Here is a 26,909-nt window from a genome sequence, read left to right on the forward strand (position 1 = left end):
ATTTATCGCTATAATTTTTTTGTTTCAATTAACTAAATATCATGAACGCGCCACCGTACAAACCGAACAACTAAACATGCGTTTGCATGAGACTCAGACGCGTTTGGTTGGCGCATTGCGCTCGCTTTGGTTGGATTCAAATATCGTGCCACCGCGCGCAACCAAGTCAAAGAACAGTGGCAAAACGGCAATGTCTGCAGTGACAATAACGATGACGCGCTGCTGCGACGCTGACGCGACGCACGATGGTCAACGACGGCGCAATGAACTGCAACGCGGATCATTTGTAGATTTGCAAGCGCACACAAGCAAAACGCGCTCACCATTGCGCACACATACTCACATTCACGAAAGCGCGTTGGTGTAAGTGAACGCTTGGCATGCATGCATTTCGCAGTCGCTCAACAGAAAGCTATACACACACTTTGGCTTTTGAGTGAGCAAATTTAAAGCTGAAGCGCCGCAAAGCGCAATTTTAGCGTGAGTGGAAATCGTGCAATAGCTTACGTATACATGTGTGTGTTTGTGCATGGATGCAAATACTGCGTCGGCGTTTTACCCCTTTTATACTACAGTGCGCGCAAAAGCTATTGATGTATGTGCTTAAAAGCATATGTATTGGCCGTTATGTACCATAGGTGTATAGTTGGAATCACACAAATAAAGCTAGAAATGTGAGTGTGTTGATAGCATTGAAGGAAAGTGTAGCTGGCAACGCTACTGCGCAGGGGTATTTCTTAGTAAAAAGTAGTAAAGGAAACGCGGCTTATTAAAAAAATATTTAAGACAAATTATGTTAATTTAAGTTCATTATATATAATATAGCGCGCATAATGTTTACACATACATACATATGTACATGCAAGTGCGACTGGACCAAATATATATAGTTGTATGGTATATAGAACATGTATAATGACTACTTTAATTTTCTATTTTATTTACTTTCATATTATTCACTAAAATAAAAATATTAAATTTGAAATTGGCAGAGTTTTTCTTTCGAATGCTTTCATAAATAATGCTCATGACCGTTACCTGTCACATAAAATTATAAACATGTATAAAATTAAATTCTTTACAATTTTGGAAGGAACACAATTTTTCCCATTAAAAATCAATTAAAATTTATTCTAAATATATATAATTGTATTATTGTTTCACGTTTTTATAAATAAATAAATATATAATTTAGGTCTAAAGTTTAACATATTATATTTGGTATAAACTATGTCTGTAATTTCTTCAGATATCGAGGCTTCAAGTTGGTGAATACGCTTATTGCTGTCAGTGTAGCCGCCGATTAATAATTGGTGTGTGTATTTGCTGGTTGTGTGTCTTGGATGAGGCAATGGTACAGGGTGTAGTGTGACATTTTTTTATAATAGTGATGTGAGCGCATCATATGATGTGTTGATGTGACATATAAATGAGTGTTAATCAATGTGAATTGTATTTAGTTTAACTGTTATATTGTGTTGGTGCGCTCATGGCATTACACACCAACATTTATTTTTGTATTTTATTTATTTATTCATTTATTTATTTATTTATTGGTATTAACTCTCCGTTGACATCATGGCATAACACACTGTTCACATTTATTACTGTATTTTAAGTCACACAGAATCCTGTGAACGATTAGCAGCATACAAAGCGATGCTGGACGGAACTCCTCATTTTAACAAATGACACGCCAGAACTTAACCGAATCACTAGAAAATTACACATAGATAAATTATGTTACATATTTAATGTGACGAGACTGAGTGACATGGTAAACTTAACTGGCACATTTCGTAGCCCGAGTTGCTATTCCAAATATCTCATTGGTATAACACTACAGTCATTGAGAATGAGAATCGCTTAAGCTTATTTTTTATTTAATTTTGTACCGAAAGTCTAAGCTTTGGTGGTGCTGATATACAGAAGCTGGGTTTCTATGGTTAAGAAGACCTAATGCTATCAGTTTTTGATGCTTCTCTTGGTTTCTCTCAAGGTAATAGCGAATCGGCGTATCCGACGATAGTTCAAAACATGTTCCAAAAAAAAAAAAAAAGATTAACAAGTGTTAAATTTTGGTTAACTCTTTTATTTAAGATACTTGTTTATACTTCAGTGGTTAGAACAAGAGTGAGAAAATGTATAAGTACAATAAAGTTCAGTTACAATACGATTTCATTTTAAATACATCAGAGTTGCATGTATATGTACGTTGTTATATGCAGGACTGCATTTCAACACGCCTCCTCAACGTTCATATGCATGNTAAATTTTGGTTAACTCTTTTATTTAAGATACTTGTTTATACTTCAGTGGTTAGAACAAGAGTGAGAAAATGTATAAGTACAATAAAGTTCAGTTACAATACGATTTCATTYTAAATAMATCAGAGTTGCATGTATATGTACGTTGTTATATGCAGGACTGCATTTCAACAACAAGCACCTCTTCACTGTCTCTATCAAATTCTTTTCCGATCCAAATCATTTTGAAAATGCTTTTCGGCAAATCATAGAGCTCAGGTGGGAAGTTACAACAAAAGCCGAGCAATAGAGATGAGTTTAGCAAGATAACATTTATTTTGTTCGGAGGACCTCTTACGGTTCACTTTGGGCCAGAAGGCCAAACCCTCTAGCGGTCAATAATCCAGCGCTGGCACGCAAAAGAAACTCGGACAATCGACTCCAAACAAATGAAATAGAAGTAAGTGTGACACACATTAACAATAAATAGAGAAATTCTAATTTTATATATCCACAAGCAAGATACACTTTTCCATTTATCGATTTATTAACCAAAATATCTATTTATCGATTTATTAAGCAAAAAACAATGTATTATACCCGAAATGATTTATTTCATAATTTATTAATATACAGACATGTGCTGCAAATCGTTTTCGCATGAAAGTGTTACACAAACACGTATTTGTCGTGTTGTTTCGGTGGCAGTTTCATGCGAAAACGATTTGCAGCACACGCCTGATAATATTAAATTTTTTGGCAAAAACTGAGACAGTCGATTTTCAGAAACTTCTCTTGGGGTGAATTTTTCACCAGCACTATCGATGTATGCAGCTTGGCTTTGCATTCATGGAACACAATTATTCTATTATTGGCCAAAGCTGGTCGCTTCTGGGCCATTGTTTTCTTCAGATCTAATTTATACCCGCAGAGGTCCGAACTAAAAAAATTTCGACGCATGCCCAAAATTAATTTTCCAGTTAAGTGATAATCATACGATAACTTAAAGAATGAAGTGGTTTAGTAATGCTTTGCTTTCGCACGATAACCTCACAGCCAGAAAGTTTTCTCTTCGAGACGGTACTATTGAATACCTAAACCGTTTGAGGTTCAAGCTTCTGGGGTGTGTTTTTTTTTTTTACATCGCTCACTTTTTGATGAAATCACATATCTGGACAACCACGATCACTTCCCATATCAACTTAATTTTTAATTCCATTTCTTTCTCTGGGTTGAATCCAATGAATACTTCCCTTAGCCGATATATACCTTATATAAAGTTTTTAAATTCCGGTCTACTTTATACAGCATAAATCAGCAAATATGTGAGTTATATTAATAAAATTTAAAGAGCCTCTTTTCCTTATAACGCTGCATTTTTGTGCTTAGAATCAATGAAGTCAGGCGAAAATCGCCCTAGACCTCATATAACTAATAGGCCTTATGTAATAATGAAAGTACCTCTCTGGCTTTAATCCTTGCAAGTAGCAAGCGTATGAAATGTTCGGTTATGCCCGCACTTAGCACTTCTTTGTTATATATACCAATTTTTTAATTGCACTTATTTATTTATAAACAATATATTTACTAACAGTACAAATATATCAGTTCGCTGAACATGCTAATTGATTTTTAATCAATGAGATACGATATACATATGTACATGGAACGCACCGATTGCTAGCTCGAAGGAAATCCTATTACTATGTTAAAGACAAGTTAAGCCCCAAGAATCGTACATATGTACATTCTAAATTACTCACTTCAGAGCGCACAAGCATAGGTTGGCCTCGTTTCGAGTATAAATACTTTTTCGCACATGAGGCCAGCAAACAATTGTATATGGCACGCTGTGCCAATGTTACCAATAAAGGTAGGAGATAACAATTGTATATTTTTATTTTACTGAAACACTTCTTATTTAGAATGTTATTCTTTCGCCAACAGCAACAAAATGTTCAAATATCTTATAATCATCGCAGTCATCTCGGCGATGCAATGCGCTGATGTCGTACGCATACCGCTACATAGACATGAAAAGAGTCACAAAAGAACGTTGGCAGGGGTACGCGCCGAAATCGCTGGACTTCGTAGTAAATATAATGTGACAATGACGCAGGCGCAGAGTATCGGCAAAGAAACGCTCATCAATTCAGCAAATATGGGTTATTATGGCAATATTAGCATCGGCACACCGCCACAATATTTTTTGGTGCTCTTCGATACGGGTTCTTCGGATTTTTGGATACCCTCAAGTAATTGTCTGACCAAGGATTATGCGTGTCACGATCATCATCGTTATAACAACAGTAAATCAAGCACTTATATACCGAATGGCAAACGAGCTGACATGTTATATGGTAGTGGTGATATGTCTGGTTACTTCTCCACCGATACCGTACGCATCGGTGGTTTAACTATTAGAAATCAGACTTTTGTTGAGGCGACAAAAGAACCGGGTAATACATTTAATCATAAACATTTCGATGGCATACTCGGCATGGCCTATCAGGCATTCGCTTCGGATCACGTCGCACCACCATTCTACAATATGTGGTCACAACATTTGATTAGCAAGGCCGTATTCTCTTTCTATTTGGCGCGCAATGGCAGTTCGCAACAAGGTGGTGAACTTATATTGGGCGGTTCAGACCCCAAATATTACCGTGGTAATATTTCATATGTACCTGTTACACAACAAGGCTATTGGCAATTCAAAGTCGACTCTATCTCGGTTAATGGTAAGACTGTGAAGCAGAACTTTCAGGCAATTGCCGACACCGGCACCAGTCTCATCGCTGTTGGTGATTACGAAGCTTTCGTGGCGTTGAATGAGAAAATTGGCGCTAAACGAGTCAATGCGGACAACTTTTATGTTAATTGCTCTACAGTGGCATCATTACCGAATGTTGATATTGAAATTGGTGGCAAAAACTTCAGTCTCACACCGAGCAGCTATATACATCACTCAAATGGTTTATGCCTGTCGAGCTTCTTCTATATGGCAGATTATATATGGGTTTTGGGTGATACCTTTATTGGTAATTTCTACACTGAATTCGATTTAGGCAATAATCGTGTGGGCTTTGCGGCAGCCGCTTAATTATTTAGATAAACTTCCGTATTACATTGATGACTTTATTGACTGTCCATCCAATCTGTGTAATATGAACACTATATTCTATTTTTATATCCAACAGCATATATATACGAATGCATTACTTGAGTTAAATACATATTTTAATATGAAAGGCGAAAGCCAATTGGATATGTATACAGCAAGCATGAAGTTGAAGCTATTTCGTTTTGCGCTAAAAGTATGCATTATTTCATTTTTAGTTATTCAACTGGTAGGTATACATTTAGGAGTAAAGTTAATTATTATTATTATTAATAAATGGTCACACAATATTTTCGAATTTACTGTGCCACACCTTTGTCTAAGTGAATAGAAGTTAAAATATTGCTTACCAATATAATACTGGTAAGTATAATATCGGCACTTTCCATTTACGAGATAGAACACTTTAGAGCGCCTAAAAACAGTCTTTCACAAATTATTTTAGTAGCAAGGAAGATTATTCGTTATTAGTGAAGTCTGAGTGCATGAAACATTTTGTGTTGTTGTTACAAAATGGCGGCTAATGCGCTAATCTTCATAATTTTTTTTAAGAGAGCTTTGACTGGTCTCGGTACTTCGCGGTCCAGAGATCACTGTACACATATCTCGTTCTGGGCGACTTCGATCTCTTCAACTGATTAAGAAATTAAAAAGTATAGTGAAAATCGTCAGAGAAATGCCAAGAGAGCTCGACATCTCCCGCGAGTCCGTTCGAATGTTTTTGATGAATATTTTGGGGTATAAGTGCTGATTATTTTACAAAAATAGTACCGTTAACCGGTTCATTTGGTCCAAAAACGCAATGAATACCATCGGGGAACCACCGTATTCTCCAGATTTTGTTCTGAGGTTGCTGCTTCATGGCACCTGTTTTCAGTCGATCGAAGAGATAAAATGAAATTCGCTGAAGAAGCAGCAATCCATCCCCAAAAGTGCTTATAGAAAGTGTTTCGAGGACTCGAAAAATCGTTGGCACCAGTTTATTACATGTGGTGAGGATAACTTTGAAGGCGACAATATAAATCATGATAAATAAATAAATAAAAATTTTCGATTACTTTTTGTCACAATGTATATATACATAATGATCAAAGTGACAAACTAAATCGATTTAGCCATGTCTCTCACGTGTTTCAGTTCGTCTATATATACATATAGGAACTAGTCTCTCAGTTTTAAGATACCGATTTGAATTTTTGCACCCTTCCCTTACTCTATGAGAATAATTTTAGATCGGGGCACTAAAATACATTTGCCATACAAATTGACTGATCAAAGCTCTGCTAAGTAATATTTTTTGAAGTATTTGTATTATAGTTTTCTATGAGGCATACACCGAAGTCCAAGCAGCAAGCAACCGAAATTTATGTATAATTTCAGTTTAAAGTGTTATGTTTGCCGAGTCTGTACACCATTAAATTAAAATAAAATAAAGTTGCACTAAAGCATAAATTATTAATCAAATGACTACTGGTATTGATAATAAGTACTAGACCCCAGAATATCTTATCAAGTTGAAGTTCGTGGTTACAAATACACTCACATGATAAACAGTGGGCTTAAAGCGAATTATATTGGATACAAAGTAAACTTTCGTTCTTAAAAAATAAGAAAAACTATTCGTTACAACATTTGTGCTGATAATTTCATACTAAAACAATAAAAGTTAATTCCGTCTACACCGCAGTCATAATGCCCTTAAGTAGAGGACTAGTTCGCGTGTATGGTATGCTTTCATAGTATATATTAATTTGTGAACATGTCAAAATCGATCAGTCCGTCATCCTGATATACGAAGTGTGTTCAAAAATAATGAAGATTATCGTTTTTTGAAAAAAAAAAAAAAAGATTTACGCACTCGCCTGTCAGTGTTGTCGCCTTCAAACTAGTCCCCATTCGATACTTATGCCTGCGCTTGCTCCAATTTTCGAAAACCCTTCTAAAACTTGATTTTTGGCATAGCATTTAGATCTTTTTAGATTTTCATAAATCTTATAAAACCCAGCTAACCTAAAATATTTACTATACGCAGGGCATACCATAAAAGGACCTCTTGATTAACACTTATTTTTGTGGCAAAGTAATAAAGCCTTTCACTAAGAACCCCTTCTTCCTCATATTCATTATTTGCACAAATATAACCAGAACGGATGATTGAACAAAAGAGCTAAAACTTTATTTCATGTGCGGTCTGATTGAAATTTCTTTTAAGAATTGCGGCAGCCTGAAACTAGTTCGTGATAAATTCAAGAAAATATGGTTTGGCAACGCCATAACAAAACGCGAAACAAATTCATAGCATTAGTGCTTCCAATAACTACACATACTTTTTGACCAAAGAATCAAATAAACAAAGTCATTGCTCATAATTGATTATTATTTGTTTGTATTTAGCAGCTTAAGATCCGTTGATTGCAATTTCGCCGATAAGACATTGCACATATGAGTGTATGATACACACGCAACATGTTGCACCGAGTAGAGTTGATGTGTTATTATTTGTAACACCTAGAAGTAAATGAGATGCATACATATAGGGCAACACTGGGAAAATCCAGTTAATTCGGTTTAACGATTTTTAAGAAGTAGACCTTGCTCCGCCATTTATATCTCACAAACCTCTAAAGTTTGCTAGCCAAACTCAATTCAAAATTCTATGATATGACCTAGACAGACGACGAGTGCAAAAATAGAGCAATAGAGCTTTCACCGTCCATATTTCGTTCAATTTTCACATCTCTACTGAACCGAGTAGAGTTGCCTCTGAAAACTGGCAATTTTATTCTATAAGAGGTCGAAAATAATAGATTATAACCCTTTCTTTCTTTACAGAAAATTTTGGTCACTTTCAAAATTATCTAAATGGATGTACTGTAGTAAACTCACTTTGCTATCCACAAGACTGTTAGGTGTTAATAATAGGCACTTACTTTTCCCAGATCACATATGCAAAATATAAGGATTTTCTTCCAGCTGTGTGACTTCAAATCATAAATATAGATAACAATATTATCTAGTTGTAGTAACAAAAGTTAGTGATCTCGTTTATAGTAGAAGAAATTAAGAAAATGCGGCTGTACTCGAACTTAGCCTTGCCCTACCTGTTATATGCTCGTGCAAATAGATACGGTATTCCACACCTGCCAGTTGAAGGGCCGAGCTTCTCCGACATATTTGTGGTTGCTATTCGACGAGATGAGGATTTTACAAGTAATAACTCAGCTCCCAGTAATACTTCAACTTTCCGAGAAGCCTTTTAATGCGAAAAAGAAATGATCACAACAAAAACTTCTATTATATAAAATTATAACGTTGGTCGGCATTTAAGCTAACGCATAATCACATAAAGGTCACGCACTCAATGCTTCATTATGACGCCCCAAGCATATAATATAAATGAATTGAATATCCAAAAGTACTATAAAAAGGGCATTCATTTAAGGAGTGCAAAACTTAGAAAATATTTATATACCACAAATCACCACTGCAGTGTGGTCCAATCAAAATGCTTAAGTTAACCGTGCTAGTTCTGTGTTTGGCCTTGGTGGCAGATGCCGCGCTCGTACGCGTACCGTTGAAAAAGCCCAACAAGCGGCGCTCGATTAAAAACTACAGCACGAACCTGGCGGTGCTGCGCAGCAAATACAACTCGAATTTCGTCGCTACTTCCGAGCAATTGAGCAACTACCTGGACGATCAATATTATGGACCCATCACCATTGGTACACCACCACAAAATTTCAACGTACTTTTCGATACCGGTTCATCGAACTTATGGGTACCTGGAGCACCGTGCGCGTCCACCGATGAGGCCTGCTTAACACACAATACCTACGACTCCAGTGCATCAAGCACATACCAGCCGAATGGTCAAAGTTTTGCCATAGCTTACGGTAGCGGCAGCCTGACGGGTTACTTAGCCGTGGATACAGTCACGCTTAATGGTCTAAGCATTGCACAGCAAACATTTGCTGTAGCGACGTCTGAGCCAGGCAGTACGTTCCTTTACTCCGAATTCGATGGTATTCTGGGCATGGGTTATCAACAGATTGCAGTCGATAATGTGGTGCCACCATTCTATAATCTGTACACTCAAGGCTTAATCGATTCGCCCGTCTTTGCATTCTATTTGACCAGTAATGGCACATCCACTCAAGGTGGTGAACTTACACTCGGCGGCGTTGATACCAATCATTATGTTGGTGAACTCACCTATGTGCCGGTGGTAAGCGAAGGTTACTGGCAATTCAATATGGATGCGGTCATCATTAATGATGAGTACATATGCTATGAGTGCTCAGCCATTGCCGATACGGGCACCAGTTTGTTGGCAGTGCCGACAGACATCTATGAAAATGTACAGAATGCTATTGGCGCTCAGCTAAGCAGTGATGAAGCATATTATGTGGATTGTTCGGTAGTGAGCAGCTTGCCAATTATTTCATTTGGTATTGGTGGTACAACGTTTAGTCTTAGCGGTTCGGATTACATTGTAGAATCGGATAATGAGAATGGTGGTGTCGTGTGTATGTCCGCCTTCGAAGATGCTGGCACGAACTTTTGGATTCTTGGCGATGTTTTCATTAGCAAATATTACACGGTCTTCGATATGGGTAATAATCAAGTGGGTTTTGCTCCAGCAACCAGTGAAGCATTGACTGATGACCCGAGCCCAACTTGCAGTTGCGCGTGTGAGTGAAAATTATGTATATAATGGAAGAGTTATAAACGAAACCGATTTAACGATACTTCTTTTACTTTTGTTTAATAAAATATTATAAAAATAGCGATCAATGCAAAAATATATACGATACACAACTTGTTTATGTGTTTGGCGGGAATTATTTCGTTTATAAAAGGATTAGTAGAAGGTTCGAATACATTTTCTTCAGGTTCTAAAGCAGCTGTCTTAGCCATTGAGATGATATACTATGTATATGATGATACATGTATGTATGTATTATTTGGGATTTTTTTTCGAGTTTTGCTTAAGCAGTTCTCAAATAAAATATTCATGTTGTATTTTAGGTACAGGGACGATTAAATCAAACTGAAGCAGTGGCCTAGAAGAGAGGTCTGTATATCTTGGGCATGAGTAATCGCTTCAAAAATCGTCTATTATAACTGATGCCGTTTAAACAATTTTGCTTGTATATTAAGTTCAAAGGTTTTATAATCAGTTGTATCCAAAAGTTATGTTAGACGATATTTGAATAAATTTGAACGAATGGGTTCTCTCTTGTTAATAAAATGGCGTGTGGCTGAAAATAAAAACAAACGATTAGTTAGATGCAGCGAGTAGTTAGTTACAACGAGCTTTAAATACCTACATACTCACTAATTCAAACATAACCTATTCTGAAACTTCGTCATCTTTACACCACTGTTAGACGATTCATGAATGAAAAAGCTTTCGCTTCAAGCATTGCCATCCTTATTTTTCTTTACTTAAAGACGACCGACTAGTTTCAATTATGTGACTCATCGTTTTACTCATGGCCACTGGTTTTTCAACATTGTACTAAACAGCGACATCAAAGAACCCTTGCGATGAAGGAAAGTTTAAGTTACAACGAGTATGAGTAAGTTCTGATTAGGTGGTATCTTCTATATATGAGAAAGGATCCCAAGAAAAATTATTTGATTTTGAAGCAGCACAATAATAAGCACCAACTTTGAGATTAATGCAGCGGCCCGATCGAAATCACTTCGGGAATCGGACTTCCTTGCAAAGCCAAGAATACTACAGCCCTAGAATATACTTGTAGTTTCAAAAGAGTGAAGACCTCCCAGAGCATGTAAACTAGTGAAACTCGTTACTTTGAGGAACGTTACGTTTTGGATCCATTCCTGCCTTAAGCTCTCTCTGCATCAGGAATTAGTTTCGTTAGAGTTAAGTCCATCAAGGCCCAACGTAGCGGTCATACGATATCGAAAAAWTTTTAAGCATTTACACATGTATTAGTGTCATTCTTCTATATCTTATCTTATCTTATCTTGGCTATCTTTCTTAGGGATTTTGCAACATTCTAAATTATGGAATTTCATCAGAAATGTGTGACTTGGGCTTTATATATATTTAAAGGTGAAAGTAAATAAATGTGTATTAGGGTGGGTGAAAAAACAATGCTTTTCTGAAAAATTGGTTGAGAGAAACATCCAAGAAGGGCTCTCCAAGTATCAGCTCCTAAATGTAGCGGAGAAGTCCTCCACCTAATAATGCCGAGTTAACAACAGTGTGCCAGTCGTTTCTTCTTTTTGTAATGTGGCACCAATTGGGGAGTCCAAGCGAAGCCAGGTCCTTCTCTACTTGGTCTTTCCAACGGAATGGAGGTCTCCTCTTTCATCTGTGTTCCATCTATTCGGACAACATGACCCACTGCCGTTGTCTGTCAACTATGTATATCTCGTACAGCTCATCGTTCCATCGATTACGAATTCGCCGTTGGCAATGCGCTAAGGACCATACATCTTCTACAGAACCTTTCTGTCAGAAACTCGTAATGGCGACTCATCACATGTTGTCATCGTCCATACTTCTGCACCATATAACAGGACGGGAATAATGAGGGACCTATTGAGTTTGGCCTTTGTTCGTCGAGAGAGGACTTTACTTCTCAATTGCCTACTTAGTCCAAAGCAGCACTTGTTGGCAAGAGATACTCTGCGTTGAATTTCGACGCTGACATTGTTGTTGCTGTTAATACTGGTTCTAAGATAGACGTAATTATCTAAGACATCGAAGTTATGGCTGTCAACAGTGACGCGGAAGCCAAGTCGCGAGTGCGACGACTGTTTATTTGAAAACAGAAGATATTTCGTCTTACCTTCGTTCACTGCTAGACTCATTTGCTTTGCTTCCTTATTCAGGCGGGTGTTGAAGCCAATGATATCAATATCATCGGCATACGCCAGCAGCTACTTTTATAAGGCAAACGAAAAAAATAGTCAAAAACTTTTCTGACGCACCCTAATGTATATACATATGTATCAGCTACTTTGTGAGCATAAATCGCATATTCATGGCGTTGTATTAAGCAGCTTAAAAATATTTTTTATCTGTCTACAATTATGCCGATAATTAGAGTGTGATTAGAACTTAAGCTTACGCATAGTGCTTTCCAAGGAAAATAGTAAGTGTTATAACATATCGGTATCGAAGAAAAGGAAGAAGAAGTATCGGTATCGTCATCTAGCATGCACGGCTAATACGCGATTTCCATAACGAAGCCTGTGGCTTGTGTGGGTACGTCATGTTATGCACCACTTTTGATAGAGAAGAAAAATAAAACAATTTTCTAGATTTACACTCGAGTATGGCAATTGGACAGACTAGCCACTTAGTTTTATTGCATTTTTCGGCACTTGTGATAACAAATTCATTAAATAATATTTAATTGATAAGCAATGTAATTATTTGACAAACCTTTGTATGAACATAACAACATATTTTTTTATCATTTAATGAGGCATTTAAGGTACACACATGTAGTTCATGACTAATACCACAATATTGATACAAAGAACGTTAAATCCTCGTTATTTATTAAAAAAAAGTTCCGAATTTTTGATAGTCGAAGTAGAAGCGTACATAAATAATTAATTATTACATATGGTTCAGTCCAAATAGACAGTCGCAATGTTGAAGTCGGTGATAGCGGTTTTGTGTCTAGCATTGGTCGTCGATGCCGCGCTCGTGCGCATACCGTTGACTAAACCCAATAAGCGGCGTTCGATTAAAAACTACAGCACACATCTAGCCTTGTTGCGCAGCAAATTCAACTCAAGTTTCATAGTTGCAAACGAACAATTGAGCAACTACGAGAACGATGAATATTATGGACCCATCACCATCGGTACACCACCGCAAAATTTTAATGTGCTCTTCGACAGCGGCTCATCGAACTTATGGGTACCTGGAGCACCGTGTGCTGTCAACGATACCGCTTGCTCCACACACAATACGTATAACTCCAGCGCATCGAGCACATACCAGCCGAATGGTCAAAGTTTCGCTATACAATATGGTACCGGCAATTTAACGGGTTACCTAGCGGAAGATACCGTGAATGTGAGCGGTTTGGTTATAACAGGACAAACTTTTGCCATAGCGACCTCAGAACCTGGCACCACATTTGTCTACTCCGAATTCGATGGCATTCTGGGTATGGCTTATCAACAGATTTCGGTTGACAAAGTTATACCACCATTCTACAATATGTACACGCAGGGTTTGATCGATTCGCCCGTGTTCGCATTCTACCTGACCAACAATTCCACTGGCGTTCTATCTGCCAATGGTGGTGAGCTCACGCTTGGTGGCTACGATACTACACATTTTATTGGTGATATAACTTATACACCGGTTACTCTCGAAGGCTATTGGCAATTCAATGTGGAATCGATAACTATTGGTAATAGTACAGTCATATGCTACAGTTGTTCAGCGATTTGTGATTCTGGTACTAGTCTGTTAGCTGTACCGACCTTATTTTACATAAATGTACAGACTGCGCTTGGTGCTGTATTGAATGAAAATGGCGTGTATGTGTTCGATTGTACCCAAACAAGCAGCCTGCCAGTAGTTTCGTTCAACATCGCTGGAACCACCTTTACTTTGGATAGCAGTAATTATGTTTATGAAATGGAGGGATATTATGGCAATATATTATGTGTGTCGGCTTTCGAGGATGGTGGCACGAACTTCTGGATTCTTGGCGATGTCTTCATTATGAAATACTACGCAATCTTCGATATGGGCAACAATCAAGTCGGTTTCGCGACGGCTGTTAGTAATTCCAGCAATGTAGAAGTAGGTGGTGGCGGCGCTTTCAATTTGAACCCTAACTTATTGGTTATCTTAACGTCTGTTCTATTGGCTTTCTATTTTAAAGCATAATTCAAAGTTGCACGTCTATCTAAATTATACATTGCAACATATTTTACGTAGCTTAATTTTATTAATTGTGGAAATTGTACATTTAAATGTTAATGTTGTATGTAATCCTATGTATTTATATGTGGTACGTATAGGTATGATATATGACGCCACTGTAACTTCGTTATCAATGTGCTCTTTCGATTTCACTTCAATTAGATAAACAATATTTTTATATAGGACACACATGATACGAGTATATTACCTCCAATGAACCGACTCATCCATTTTCAGTTTTTTGTATCGAAGCAGTAATAAACGAAAACGTAAACAGAAAAGCAAAAAAGAAAAAATAATAATAATTGAATGGCGCGATATGACGAATTGATTCAAGATTTGCAAGAAATCCAACTAAATTAGTCACTTTTTAAGAATACAAAAGTTTTTACTCTAGTAAATCGATGGCGCTTAAAAAAATCCGTACAAAATTTTATGAGTCTGTGGCTGCTACAGGAGATTTCTGCTTCGCGAAGCGCCTTCTGACAGCGAAAATTCCATTTCCGTTTCCTTGAATGCTTCAGTTAGATTTTCTGAGAAGCCTCAAATTTATTCCGAAAGCGATAGTTCTTTGTTTAGAGGAAGGATACCAGATCGTTGCTCATTTTGCGCGAAATTTGTACTCGCATTATATTTGCCCGATTAGATGCTATAACTCAAGTAAAATGGATTGGCTTCAGGACTTTACATTTCTGTCATAAAAATAACTTTTCTATTTACATAAAATTTCCCATAAGTATTCTCACCGTATTTAACGTACGTAAGAAAGGTTAGTGAGCGTTAGTGGTTGATTTCTGATTGGCAGATCAAACATGCGCCATTTAATTCGTGCCGAAATTGGCATTCTGGGACCGGCAATGCTGGATGACTTAAGAAATGGAAGCGGACAGTCTTAGTCCCACAAAGAACGGCATTAAGGAAGGCAACTTCTAAACTGTTACGATAGTGGATATCAAACAGAAAGAAAGAAACTAAAGAGCGACCTATCTTCTTTACGGCATCTTTTCGTCAAGGTTGGTCAGGGATCTAGGGACTCTTAAGATGCATGCTGTACCAGAAAAACAGTATCACAGAGGACGGACTAACTGTTATATAACGCTTGTTGAACATACTTCACGTATCCATTTGTTTAAGGATAGATCTCTAGAAGGGAAATTTTAAGTGCATACAAACATTTTATCCAACTAAACAACACGAGCTAGACGAAGCACTTAAAAAGGCATTTATTATAATCTCATAAGTACTTTGTTTGTAGACTAAAGATAATTATGCAAATGATTTAGCTATGAGACGGCATAGGAGGCTTCTACATCTAGCTACAACTTACTTTCGATAATTTAAATAAGGAAAGCTCAGTGACTCTATTTTCTAAGTTGTGTTTTTCAATGAATTGATATTTAATACCGTAAGTTAGGTTATCACGTCACTTGAACCATCGAGTAATTTACCGGTACTGGTAATTTATTCCTTTATCTGGCTAGGTTTTTTCTATTGGAATCAGAGCTTAGCTTTTGAGTTTTTCCTATTGGGCACTTGAGATACTTTCAATACTTATCGGTAATTACAACCTTAATTACCGATAAAGCTTCTCTTAACAAGGAAACCAGGAAGAAATACTCTACGATAGTATAAAAAGGGTACTCGCCACATAAAAGCTCATCATAGTACGATTATCTATTATCGTGTTAAGTTTTTCTCTCCAACCAAAATGTTGAAGTTCCTCGTTAATGTAACGTGCTTGGCGTTGGTCGCACAAGCGACAGTCGTACAAATTCCTTTGAATAAGAATAACCAAAAACGTTCCTTGAAGAATGTCGCCGCACAATTGGCGGTGTTGCGTAGTAAATACAATTCCTTGCCACGCGCTACGGACGAGCAGTTGCACAATTACTTGGACGATTCATATTATGGCGCTATCACCATTGGCACCCCACCGCAAAACTTCCAAGTACTCTTCGACACCGGTTCATCGAATTTGTGGGTGCCTAAAGGACCTTGCTCAGGTGATCCAGCTTGCAATAACCACAACTCTTATGATGCAAGCAAATCAAGTACATATAAGCCGAATGGCACAGAGTTCTCCATCCAATACGGTACTGGCAGTTTGTCCGGTTACTTAGTTGAAGATACCGTATCCGTTGCGGGTTTACCTATAAGCGATCAAGTTTTTGCTGTAGCCACGACGGAACCTGGCACTACTTTCGTGGATGCCGTATTCGATGGCATACTCGGTATGGGATACCAGGAGATCTCTAATGATAATGTGGTACCACCATTCTATAATTTGTACAAGCAAGGTTTAGTCAAAGAACCTGTTTTCAGTTTCTATTTGACACGTGATGGCACTTCTAGTCAAGGTGGTGTCTTAACTTTAGGTGGCATTGATGGTGATCACTATGAAGGTGATATAACCTATGTTCCTGTCGCAAGCAAAGGATATTGGCAATTCAACGTGGATACGGTATATATTGGTGGTAGCGAGTTCTCTTACGAAGATTCGGCTATAGCTGACACCGGTACCAGCCTGGTAGCAGTACCCTACTATTTATATGGATATCTACAGGAACTCATTGGTGCTGAACCTGACTACGAAGGACAATACTTTGTCGATTGCGCTCAAGTATCCAGCTTACCAAAGATCTCATTCACCATTGCCGGCACTAACTTTACATTGGAGGGTAGCGACTACGTCATCGAGGTTGACTCTGAGAGTGGTGAGCAATTGTGCATGTCTGCTTTTGAAGATGGTGGCACCTCTTTCTGGATTTTGGGAGATGTTTTCATTGGAAAATACTACAGTGTTTTCGATTTGGGCAATAACCAAGTTGGTTTTGCCAAAGCTAAGTAATATTTGAAATTTCCAAGGATTTCCAAATAAAGATTTAAGTCAATATGTATATAGTTATTTGAACTCCTTTTCTTGTTTTCATAACCTCTGTCTTGTCTAAACCTATCTACTCTTCTAGTTCCATTAGCCAAGAACAGGGGCCTTTTTCTTTCCAACAATTATGATCTCATCACGTCGCCTTTTGCTGCTCTTTGAACCTATTGAGGTGTCATGAAATCTTTTGTACTAGACCAAGTTTGGCGTGATATTTTAGCTCGATATACTTGGTCCAGCGTTTTTTCAACTTTTCTACTAATTAAGTGGTCTGCAATGAGGATCTGCACGGTAGCGATAACTTTCTTATCCACGGACACGGCACGTACTCTCACAGACGGTCATAGCAAAACTACTGTTGTTGTTGTTGTAACGGTAATTTAGTCTCTTTAAGGTTCGATAAGTTGTCATCGAGGTCATCCAACGGTAGGCCCAGGAAACGTGCTCTTTCGACAGGGTCAGACCATAGGGAGCGGGGTGTCAGATGTGTAAGGTTAGCTGGGCATGCAAAGAGGTGGTTAGAGTTATGCGGGACTCCTTTCATGTTGGACATATACATATGTACATATTTTCTATGTCGGGATCGATTTTGGATAAGTAGGAGTTTAACCTGTTAGAATATCCAGAATGAAACTGCGCAAGAAGCACTCTCGATTTTTCGAGCAAGAAGCACTCTCGATTGGCCTGCAATGGGTACGCCATTCACTGAGGGGAGTCGGTGAAGGTGTTTTGGCCCCACCGTGAATGAAGTCTGGTCGTCATATTGTCGAAGTTGTTAACATTCCTGGTGGCTGTTTCGCTTCAAGCAGGAGACTGCAGGGAAACTCGTGCAAAAACTATTATACTTAGGAAAGAGTTCCTTATACTCCTTAACTAGGAGTATAAAGGCTTCACTGTTTAGATGTTCGATCGAAGACTTTAAGAAAGGTCTCGTTATTGTCCGGAACTACTAGCTCGATTCGGCTTAAATTCCAACAGTAATGGTCTACGAGAATCTTTTTAACAAGAGTAAAACAGTTGTGTTATTGGGCTTCCTCATGCGGCTTAATACACATACATATATAATTTTGAGCATTTTTGTAAGATTTTTATTATGACCTATTTATTTTTTTAATTCAGATATTTAATAAAAATAGTAAAAAAAAATGTCAACAACGAAGAGGAAAAGACAACTTAGCAACAATAAGAAATCTAAGAATAATCGTGGGAACCTCATAAATCATTCAAAGTGGTCACATTGTCCTCATTGCCATTGGCGACAATTGGTGAAGGAACTGGTGGTGTTTTTACCAGCATATCAGTTGCGTTGGTAACCATAGCTGCTTGACGCCCACATATGTTAAGACCCGGTATGTTATTTGACGACGGCATTGTTTGTGTGGCAGAATTTTGGGCACCTGAAATTTATAGGATTACAATAGTTAATTGAATCACGGTGCAAGTGATATTGATAATTAAAAGTACGACAAAAAACAGCATTGGCAATGCCGCAAAGCTAGTAACAGCTGATATTATTTACATTTGGTTACTCACAAGGTGCTGTTGCTCCTCCGCCACCATTGGTAGCACGAGTTGGACGTGATTTATGAAACATTGCCGCTACGGCAGCAGCTTGCTGTTGTGTTTGATGATAGATTTGCTGCTGCAGCATTTGTGCGTAAACGAGTCTTTCATAAATCCCAGTGGCTGTGCCCACAGTGGACCCCTGTGTGGTGGCGCCACTTAGATATTGAGTTTCCTTGAAAAAAGTGTTTAGATACTGTTGTGTAGTTGTGGTGAGCATCGGATTGGAATAAAGTATAGTTGGCGAAGTAGCCAACGCGGCGTTAGCTAAACTATTCGAAATAAAATTGGTAGTTGTAGATGAATGTTGGTTGTAGACAAGTGGCGGTGCCGCAGGAGCAGCCGCTACATAGGTAACTTTGTTGCCCAAAAACATGCCATACGCAGTGCTACCAGCTGCCGGACGTACCGAAGCCGGCTGCAGGCCATTACACATCTGATAATAAGCAGCTGTTGCGGCAGAAGATGCAGCCGAAGATTGCTTCTGAAATGAATGCATAACTGAAATTAGGCAACGCACTGAAAATATATACCGCTTACTTACACTGAGATTAGCAAAACCAATACCGGTTGTTGTCTCTGGTGCTTGCGGCGTCGGATATAAGCCATTACCATAGCCGGAAACAAATGGCACAGCTTCTGGCGGCGTGGATGAACTTTTCACGTTAAGCAGTGGCGTAAGATTCTCCGGAAAGTCGAGAAAATCCTTACCATAGATGGCATAATTTTGTGCAGCTTGAAAGTATTCCGTGGAATCGTTTGGAGGATGACCCGTTGTGTCACCATAAATTGCGCGATTTACTTCTTGTACATACGTGTTGCTGCTGCGACGACAATTAGATTCCAATTTCGAATTCCAGTCAGTTTCAATATCCGTGGTCTCACATTTACCAGCCGGTATGTGTGATTGATGCCAAATTGGATCAGTTAGCTTTTTAGAAGTAGGCGCTGTGTAATTGAGCATTACCAGTAAACATTAAGAATCGAATTGTTGAAATTAAGATATTGTATTACCAATTTCCTTTGTATTCCAAATAGGGAATTCGTTTTTAATTTTTGACAATTCTTTGGCAAACGACCTTTTTGATTTTCGTTCTTTTTTACTTAACCTTGATAAAGAATTACCAGTATGCTCATTGGCGTTTTCATAAGATTCTTTAGCATTACCCTGTTCGCTTTTCATATTGTTGCTGTCGTCTTCGTCCTCACTCGTTGCTGAAAAAATGAAATTGTTTCGAATTTATAAAATTTTATACATATATTTTTTTCACAATCATGGAAAAAGAAATCACGCAGATATTCTTTGGTTATGTATTAATTTTTGAAAAAAAAAATAAAATAAAAAATTCAAACACAATTATGGTTTTGGGGAAATTCATAATTACAATCTAAAAATTCCAGCATGTCCTCTATGAGCTTTTCAGTTTGTTGAGTCTGCTGTGTTTCCATGCTTCGGTTGACCTTTTGTTTATCTATTTGTTGCGTTTAAGCGCTGGAAGCACTCAAACCAATAATAAATTAGCAAAAGAATTGCACCAACAGTAACGTGTGTGTAACGGTTGCTTTCTTGTCACAGCTGCCCGTTGTGATTCAAATTTCACTGTATTTGACAACAATTTTCTATAATCGATATTTTTTTGCCTTTTTTCTATAATTTTTCGCCTGTGTTGCTTTCCGATCTGTCTTCAATAGATTTCTTAAAAATTTAGAATTTTGTTTTCTTTTACAATAGCTTGTTACGACTTTAACAAATTTAAAGCATTTGCTTAGGTCAAGTTTAATTTTTGAGGTTAATCGCAATGCAATTCTTTACACCCGTCAAGGCATACTGCAGGAGTCATTTGCAGCGGACAGTGTTATGAGATTTTCACTTCTTCTCATAGCCTACATTTTGGCGCTGCCATCAAGTATATATTTACATTGAAATATATAAAAAGCATCGCGATAATTTTTGTTGTAATTATTATATTATATTTTATAATATCACAAAATATTTACGAAAAGTTTTCTATTTATATATATGATAATATTTACGAAAAATTTCTATTTTAGGTGCACACAAATGCAAAAGGACGTACTATTTTTAAGTGCTTCTTTCGGTAGGCACTTCACAAATTGCATAGCAAAATCCTGCGCCAGTACCAGCGACTTTACAAGATCCGGGGAGTTGAATTCGCGTAGGTGAGCATCTAAAAAAGTGACCTTGTTAGCATGTAAGAAAAATCTATTTTGCTAGCATCTACTTACAGATTTTCCGTGCCATCATTACCGCAGTTACCATGTTCATTCCAACCCCATGTGTACACTTCACCACTCGTGCTACGTAAAAGACCATGTTCAGAGCCCAGGTGTAAACGTGATTCTATAATCGAACTGGGCAAATCCAATTCCTGTGGCGTTGCTTGATTTTGCGTTACACTGCCAATACCCAATTGTCCGTAACAATTACGTCCCCAGGTGAGTACTCGATTATCTTTTAAAGTTACTGCATTGTGCGTCCAACCCGTGGCGATTTGTTTAATTTCTTCATCGAATTGAAATGAATTTGCTTGCCCAAATTTATTGTCACCTAAAGCAATAACACGCTTAGCACTGTCACCATATTCCAAATCAATCACTTTAAGTAAAATGTGGTTTTGTCCACTTGCAACGCCTATAATACGTAGTTCACTCGGGTCGCTGGCTTGAATTTTTATAACAGGCGCACAATTGAGCGTTGTCGATGTTATACACAAGTCAGAAGGTGGTTCATCACCTATACGTAGACGACCGAAGACATAAACCTTATGGTCGGCCGTAAGTATGGCACAGTGACGTAGTCCGAAACTTATGCGTGCTGGTGTATCGTTGCGTGGTAGTATGACAGCTAGTGGACGTCTTACTGCATTGAATTCGCGTTGACACAGACCTAACTGTTGAAAAGAATTCGAACCCCAAACATACAACTTTTTTGTTACTGTTATGCAGCCAGATATATCCCAACCACATGAGATGCTCTCGACCGGCACATCCTGCATATGCGAATCAAAAATTATAAAATAAATAACCAAGAAACATTTAAGCAGTAACACAAATACCCCAAAATATTCGCCTGGTATAGTTTGAAATGTATTAAAACACTCCTCGGTTGAGTTTAATCCCAACTGACCGCGACCATTCCAGCCGCATGCGTGAATGCGCCCATTTGTATCCAGCACAAGTACATGCCCGCCACCTCCACGTATGCGACGAACACTATTCGGATTAAACGTGAACTCACGAACAAGTTGTGGTGACATGCATAACTCCGATTCAAAGCCAAGGCTAAGCTGTCCGTGCGAATTGGCCCCCTGTTAAGGCAAGTAGTTAAAATAATAATTATTAAATGCTAATTAGTTTGATATGCAAATTACTTGCTTACCCACGCATACACAGACATGTCGTTCTATACACAATCGCCACTAGTTGCTTTTGCGGCGCACGGCAATATTAAATATGTGTGTACAATCCGTCAAATGCGTTAGCCGCAGAAATGGCTTTCAGGAGTCTTGCTTGCCTGGATGTCAGTTACCGACTGCTGTTTGAAAATTGCATTCGCCTGCCTTTTAACTTATAACTTGAGCAAATATCCTTCCTTATGCACACGTAAAGTTTTATGGCTAATTGCATGTTTTTACCAAATTAAAAAGGATTTTTTGTTGCTTGCGTTGGTTTTTAATTGAATGCTAATGTTTAGCTGGCAGCAGCTGATTGCGCACAGCTGACTTGATGGGACACAGGGTGTTGCTAAAAAATGATTATCAGCAAAGTAGCATGCGATATTTTTTGATTGTCTGATAGAAAAATAAATTATTGAAATTTTATTATAGTGACATTTAGTGATTTGAAGCAGAAAATGTTTTAAAATGGAAACTTAAAAGTTGTGTTTACTTTTGAAAGTTTAAGTGCATATAGTGTTAATGTAATATTTATTGCAAGCGTATAGAACATATTGAAAAAATATCTAGGAATGTTTTGAGAGCAAATTCCAATTACAGACGCTATTCAGAGAAACCATCAAAGGGTTGGTGAGTGCATGTTCAAAGTCCTCAGCATCTATAAGAATGTTTCAGTCCTAAACATGTGCTTAATATACTTTCTGATATACACTGGTCACAGTGTACTCCAAAAGGAAATCTCTAAAATTGCTGATAATCGACTCAAAAGATCTTCGATTGTACTGCGCGTTAAAATGCACCTGAGTCCCTAGTAATAGGCAAAAATAAAACAATTACAAGAAAGCATGAAATAAAAATTAAAATACCAAGCAAGTGCATTTACTAAAAGCGAAAATAATACAGGAAAAGCGCACCGCACGAGCTTGGAACCTGTCGCACCGTCTGGCTGCCCTCAATGTTAAGCATCTAACTTGGCCGACTTGATTGCCCCATTGCTTGCGGAATGCAGCAACAAATGGGGCACAAATAAATGTTGGTGGAGTTATCCACCATCGCTGCAACGATTTGTGAAAACAACTGTCCGAACTGTCCTAGACTGTCTAACAATGCGAAGTTAATATCAAAATATTGTTGAAGAGTTAGCTTCAAATCTTAGTATTATATGAAGAGGAAGCCAGTAAAATGGTACACAAATAACCAGAAAAAAGCAGCACGGAGCAAACAGTTACCGCACAATTGCTTAGTCATTGCAATTATTGGTGTAGCAAAAGGTTTTTCGTTTCTCCACAGACTCGCCGCTATACAAAATGCTAATTTATAATTAGACATACATACATACAAATATGTATTTATACATGAATGAAAGCGTTTCTTTTTTTGACAAATTAGCGAAAAGCTTAGTTAATGGGCAAGCTTGTAAGCCTGCAGTGTTGCAAGTGCATCTTCAATTAGTTTGACGATAACAACAGAGTTTGTCGGTTTTAAAGAAAAAAAAAAAAAAATTAAAGAGGAATGTTTATTGCCCATTGCGAATGATACGCATGATGTTTTGCTCCACGGCCTGAACCGAAGCGGGATTGACCAATTTACATATCCTCACAGTCAAAAGTCTAACGATGTGATATCGAACGAAGTGTTCTCTCAATTAATCCATTGATTGATGTCATATGTGGGAAATGGCGCCGTCTTGTTATAACCAAATGTTGCCGAGATCACAAGCTTGGATTTCAAGCATCAAATAGTCGGTTGGCGCGATTACGGTCGCCATTGACGGCTCCGTTCACACCGACGTCATTTTTGAAGAAATATGGACCGGGCCACAAACCATACCAAATCATTGTTTTTTTCTGTCTAAAATGGCAGTTCTTGAATTCTTTGTCCCAAATGCGGTAAATTTGTTTGTTTACATAGCCATTGAGGCAGAAATGGGCCTGATCATTGTACAAAATTTGGCTCGAACATGTCGGATCTTGTTGAAACTTCACAGAACGTGAAAGGTAGTAATAATGTTGAATAATTTGTAAACGGTATTCCTGTGCGACCGGAACTGAAACTTTAAACGCTTTTTTCTCGTAACTGTTCCCACAATTTTTTATTCCCCGGAAGCTGCTAATTTGTCGGGACTTTCGTTATCAGACCACTAAAAAACTCTTCGATCGAATTCCAATGACATCTATACATATTAGTATGGGTGTAAACCAATTTTCGAAGCCCTTTTGCCTCTCTTACCTCAAGTGTCGCCAAAACATGAGTTCGGAACGCAACAATCGCCTCTTCAGGCATCAAGAAACGTTAACCTCTTCCTTCATTTTTTCCATACAAAAGTAAAAACAAGTCATTCTGTGCCAAGTCACTGCTATACGGCGGATAAAAAGCGCAACCTACGTATTCCTTTGTTAACCAGCTAGTTTTAGAACATTTGAATATTTTACTTGTAATTTATCGAATTGGTCCACTTTTTCTGTGAAATCAGGACAACAGTGTGCTTCCAAAGAAAAACAAAAAAAAAAAAAGAGCTCGAAAATAATAATTTAATTCAACAAGCAAGGAAAAATATTAAAATTATTGCTGTAACCATAAGTTGCTGATTACAACGTGCTAACCTCAATCTCTAATGACCAGATGAGCTTCGTCTTCTAGTTAGGCTTACGGCCAATGTGCTACACTAAAACAAGTGTGAAAATGTGCCAAAAATACTAGAGCAAGCATATGTGGGGCAATTTAATATACATATATGTTACTATATACATACATATATTTTTGTGTGTTTATATTTTAGTATTTGTTGGGAATATTCACACTTCTGTATGCTCGCAACTAGAGTACGTGTGCTAGTCAAGCTTCTGGGTGAGAAGTCACATTATTTTCGCAATTGAGTTCGCGTAGAAAGAATGGCGAAATTACAACAAAATTTCACTCTAATCCGTAATAGAATGGCGTCATCATGTAAAATTTGTGGAAGTTGTCGACGAAATGGCTAAGCTAAGTGGACAACGAGTTCGAATTTAGGGCGCTTCATTGCGTTTTTAGGCGCAACGCGGTTTCTACGTTTGATAGCTCTGAGGTCAGTGCTTTTATAAGCATGGACTAACTATATATACAAACATATATCCATGTATAATTTTTATTTGACTCTTACTAATTTTTTTTTCGCTGATGACTGCGAAAATATTCTAAAAAATTATTTTTGCAAATTATGAACTTGAAAGATCCAATTTGCTTGTCTACCACCACTTTAAGTAAATAATTTTATTCTTATTTTTAAAACATTTTTACAGCAGAAATAAAAAAATTATCACACAAAAATTTCTCTAACGCCCACCTGCACTTGAAAACACGTGAAGCTTCTGCCAGCGGATTGCTTAAGCACAGACGACACCTACTGCTTTTCTTCCTCGACAATAAATCGTAAATTCAGCGTAATCAAATAAGAAACTGAGCAATAGCAAAAATTCTAAATTTCGTTACAAAAACAAAAAAAAAAAAACCGAAAACCACAATAAGAACAAGAACAAGCATTGAATACAATAACATATTGGTTAAAAACCGTCAAATCCTCACTGATCAAAGCGACAACGATGCACGTTTGTGAGTGTGCGGCGCAGTAAGGAGGTGACTGAATTTTCTCCCAATTTTGGTAGCTTGATTTGTCACGAAATTCACAAAGCGAAAGAGCGCACAACAAATTGGTCTGTAGTTGAAAATTGACAAGAATTTCGTGACTTTGTCACCTTTGTCTCGGTGGTGGTGGTGGCACCCCACACACCAACACACCACCACCACTACTGGTGCCAGTGCCAACACAACACAACAGCAGCCAGTGTAAGTTTGGCCAACTGCAGCCGAATGATTGAGTACGGTCTGTGATCTGAGGTGGCTGCTTGTTTGGCTGGACGGCCGGCGTGGTGGTGGATCGCTCAGCTGCCCACCGTGCGATGCCGCTTGTTGCGCGCGCGCAGCAACACCAGCCTTTGTGGTGGTGACGAGATGGCAGCGGTTGGCAGCAGGCGCGCGCTGCTTTTGCTTTGATTTCCGCAGCGCAGGAAATTCAAATTCAATGTTGTACCTGCAGTTACACACATCGGCTATTGTCGGTGAGTGAATTTCTTTTAAATTGTTGTTGTTGTGTTTTTTTTTTTTTTTTGGTTTGTAAGAACCACAGCAAAGGGTTAAAGAAATGCTTACAAGCATTGGAAATAAACGACATCACTTCATCATCATGACTTTAACGCTTCGAGGCGCTTCTAATGTTCATTTTAATGGCCAACAACCAAAGCGACGCTTACCCAGTACGAGCACTTCCTAAATGCCGCTTTTTTCAATGACTTTTTTTTTTCTAAATTCATTTATTTTTAATTCGGTATTTTCGTTGGGATTTGATGGTTGTGACTTTTTATTTTGTATTTTTTACTTTTATACCCTCAACGGTGCATAACAAGTTTGCCATGAAGTTTTTATCACCCCAAAGTTAACATCGGATATTCTGGGCTGATTCAGTTTTCAGTTCTTAAGAAATCGTTCTGATATTTTGAACACATTCTTTCCTTGCCAAGAAGTTGCTCTTTTGTTGGAACCAGCATTATTGGACCACTATAGCATATAGCTGCCATACAAAATGAACTGTCAAAATCAAGTGCTTGTATAGAAACCTATTTTATTTGACAAGATATCACCACGAAATTCGATATGCTTGGTTTTCTAAAGCTACACTATAATGTCTGAAGAAATTTTACAGATCCGATCACTA

The 26,909-nt window shown here is 37.9% G+C and overlaps 6 protein-coding genes across 7 annotated transcripts; 4 read left to right on the forward strand and 2 right to left on the reverse strand.

Annotated features, from left to right (window-relative positions):
• The first annotated feature begins 4,088 nt into the window (after nucleotides 1–4,088).
• LOC108969077 (aspartic proteinase oryzasin-1-like) lies at nucleotides 4,089–5,665 on the forward strand. The gene is made up of 2 exons (XM_018933580.1): nucleotides 4,089–4,119; nucleotides 4,194–5,665. The coding sequence occupies exon 2, from the start codon at nucleotides 4,201–4,203 to the stop codon at nucleotides 5,347–5,349; it is 1,149 nt and encodes a 382-aa protein (XP_018789125.1). The 5' UTR covers nucleotides 4,089–4,119; nucleotides 4,194–4,200; the 3' UTR covers nucleotides 5,350–5,665.
• Nucleotides 5,666–8,830: 3,165 nt separating this feature from the next.
• On the forward strand, nucleotides 8,831–10,188 carry LOC108969112 (lysosomal aspartic protease-like). The gene has a single exon (XM_018933639.1). It carries the CDS (start codon nucleotides 8,873–8,875, stop codon nucleotides 10,064–10,066), a length of 1,194 nt encoding a protein of 397 aa, XP_018789184.1. The 5' UTR covers nucleotides 8,831–8,872; the 3' UTR covers nucleotides 10,067–10,188.
• Nucleotides 10,189–12,970: 2,782 nt separating this feature from the next.
• LOC108969113 (lysosomal aspartic protease-like) lies at nucleotides 12,971–14,484 on the forward strand. The gene has a single exon (XM_018933640.1). The coding sequence runs from the start codon at nucleotides 13,007–13,009 to the stop codon at nucleotides 14,264–14,266; it is 1,260 nt and encodes a 419-aa protein (XP_018789185.1). The 5' UTR covers nucleotides 12,971–13,006; the 3' UTR covers nucleotides 14,267–14,484.
• A 1,471-nt stretch (nucleotides 14,485–15,955) lies between these two features.
• On the forward strand, nucleotides 15,956–17,207 carry LOC108969071 (lysosomal aspartic protease-like). Its single transcript, XM_018933573.1, has one exon. It carries the CDS (start codon nucleotides 16,011–16,013, stop codon nucleotides 17,148–17,150), a length of 1,140 nt encoding a protein of 379 aa, XP_018789118.1. The 5' UTR covers nucleotides 15,956–16,010; the 3' UTR covers nucleotides 17,151–17,207.
• Nucleotides 17,208–18,317: 1,110 nt separating this feature from the next.
• On the reverse strand, nucleotides 18,318–20,551 carry LOC108969079. Of its 2 annotated transcripts, none has more exons than XM_018933583.1 (5): nucleotides 20,132–20,551; nucleotides 19,761–19,961; nucleotides 19,291–19,694; nucleotides 18,717–19,227; nucleotides 18,318–18,580 (listed from the first exon to the last, which is right to left on the reverse strand). In XM_018933583.1, exons 1-5 carry the CDS (start codon nucleotides 20,193–20,195, stop codon nucleotides 18,396–18,398), a joined length of 1,365 nt encoding a protein of 454 aa, XP_018789128.1. In that variant the 5' UTR covers nucleotides 20,196–20,551; the 3' UTR covers nucleotides 18,318–18,395. The 2 variants fall into 2 exon arrangements, with proteins under 2 accessions (XP_018789128.1, XP_018789127.1); XM_018933582.1 differs by having other exon boundaries at nucleotides 18,717–19,230.
• A 218-nt stretch (nucleotides 20,552–20,769) lies between these two features.
• LOC108969074 (secretion-regulating guanine nucleotide exchange factor) lies at nucleotides 20,770–24,568 on the reverse strand. Its single transcript, XM_018933576.1, has 5 exons — nucleotides 24,392–24,568; nucleotides 22,147–22,558; nucleotides 21,824–22,075; nucleotides 20,994–21,757; nucleotides 20,770–20,935 (listed from the first exon to the last, which is right to left on the reverse strand). The coding sequence occupies exons 2-5, from the start codon at nucleotides 22,162–22,164 to the stop codon at nucleotides 20,830–20,832; spliced, it is 1,140 nt and encodes a 379-aa protein (XP_018789121.1). The 5' UTR covers nucleotides 22,165–22,558; nucleotides 24,392–24,568; the 3' UTR covers nucleotides 20,770–20,829.
• Nucleotides 24,569–26,909: the final 2,341 nt, after the last annotated feature.

This window comes from Bactrocera latifrons, unplaced genomic scaffold (assembly GCF_001853355.1).
Source record: "Bactrocera latifrons isolate USDA-ARS-PBARC rearing strain unplaced genomic scaffold, ASM185335v1 scaffold_24, whole genome shotgun sequence".
Lineage (NCBI taxonomy): Eukaryota > Metazoa > Arthropoda > Insecta > Diptera > Tephritidae > Bactrocera > Bactrocera latifrons.

Bases quoted from the DNA above. Each gene is read 5' to 3' on its own strand.
- LOC108969077 (XM_018933580.1), top strand. From the start codon at position 4,201: ATGTTCAAATATCTTATAATCATCGCAGTCATCTCGGCGATGCAATGC.
- LOC108969112 (XM_018933639.1), top strand. From the start codon at position 8,873: ATGCTTAAGTTAACCGTGCTAGTTCTGTGTTTGGCCTTGGTGGCAGAT.
- LOC108969113 (XM_018933640.1), top strand. From the start codon at position 13,007: ATGTTGAAGTCGGTGATAGCGGTTTTGTGTCTAGCATTGGTCGTCGAT.
- LOC108969071 (XM_018933573.1), top strand. From the start codon at position 16,011: ATGTTGAAGTTCCTCGTTAATGTAACGTGCTTGGCGTTGGTCGCACAA.
- LOC108969079 (XM_018933582.1), bottom strand. From the start codon at position 20,195: ATGGAAACACAGCAGACTCAACAAACTGAAAAGCTCATAGAGGACATG. The intron at 19,962-20,131 runs GTAATTATGAAT...TCATTTTTTCAG, and splicing joins CATGCTGGAATTTTTAGATT to CAACGAGTGAGGACGAAGAC. The intron at 18,581-18,716 runs GTGAGTAACCAA...TATAAATTTCAG, and splicing joins CGGAGGAGCAACAGCACCTT to GTGCCCAAAATTCTGCCACA.
- LOC108969074 (XM_018933576.1), bottom strand. The intron at 21,758-21,823 runs GTATTTGTGTTA...TCGCATATGCAG, and splicing joins TACCAGGCGAATATTTTGGG to GATGTGCCGGTCGAGAGCAT. The intron at 20,936-20,993 runs GTAAGTAGATGC...TCACTTTTTTAG, and splicing joins AATGATGGCACGGAAAATCT to ATGCTCACCTACGCGAATTC.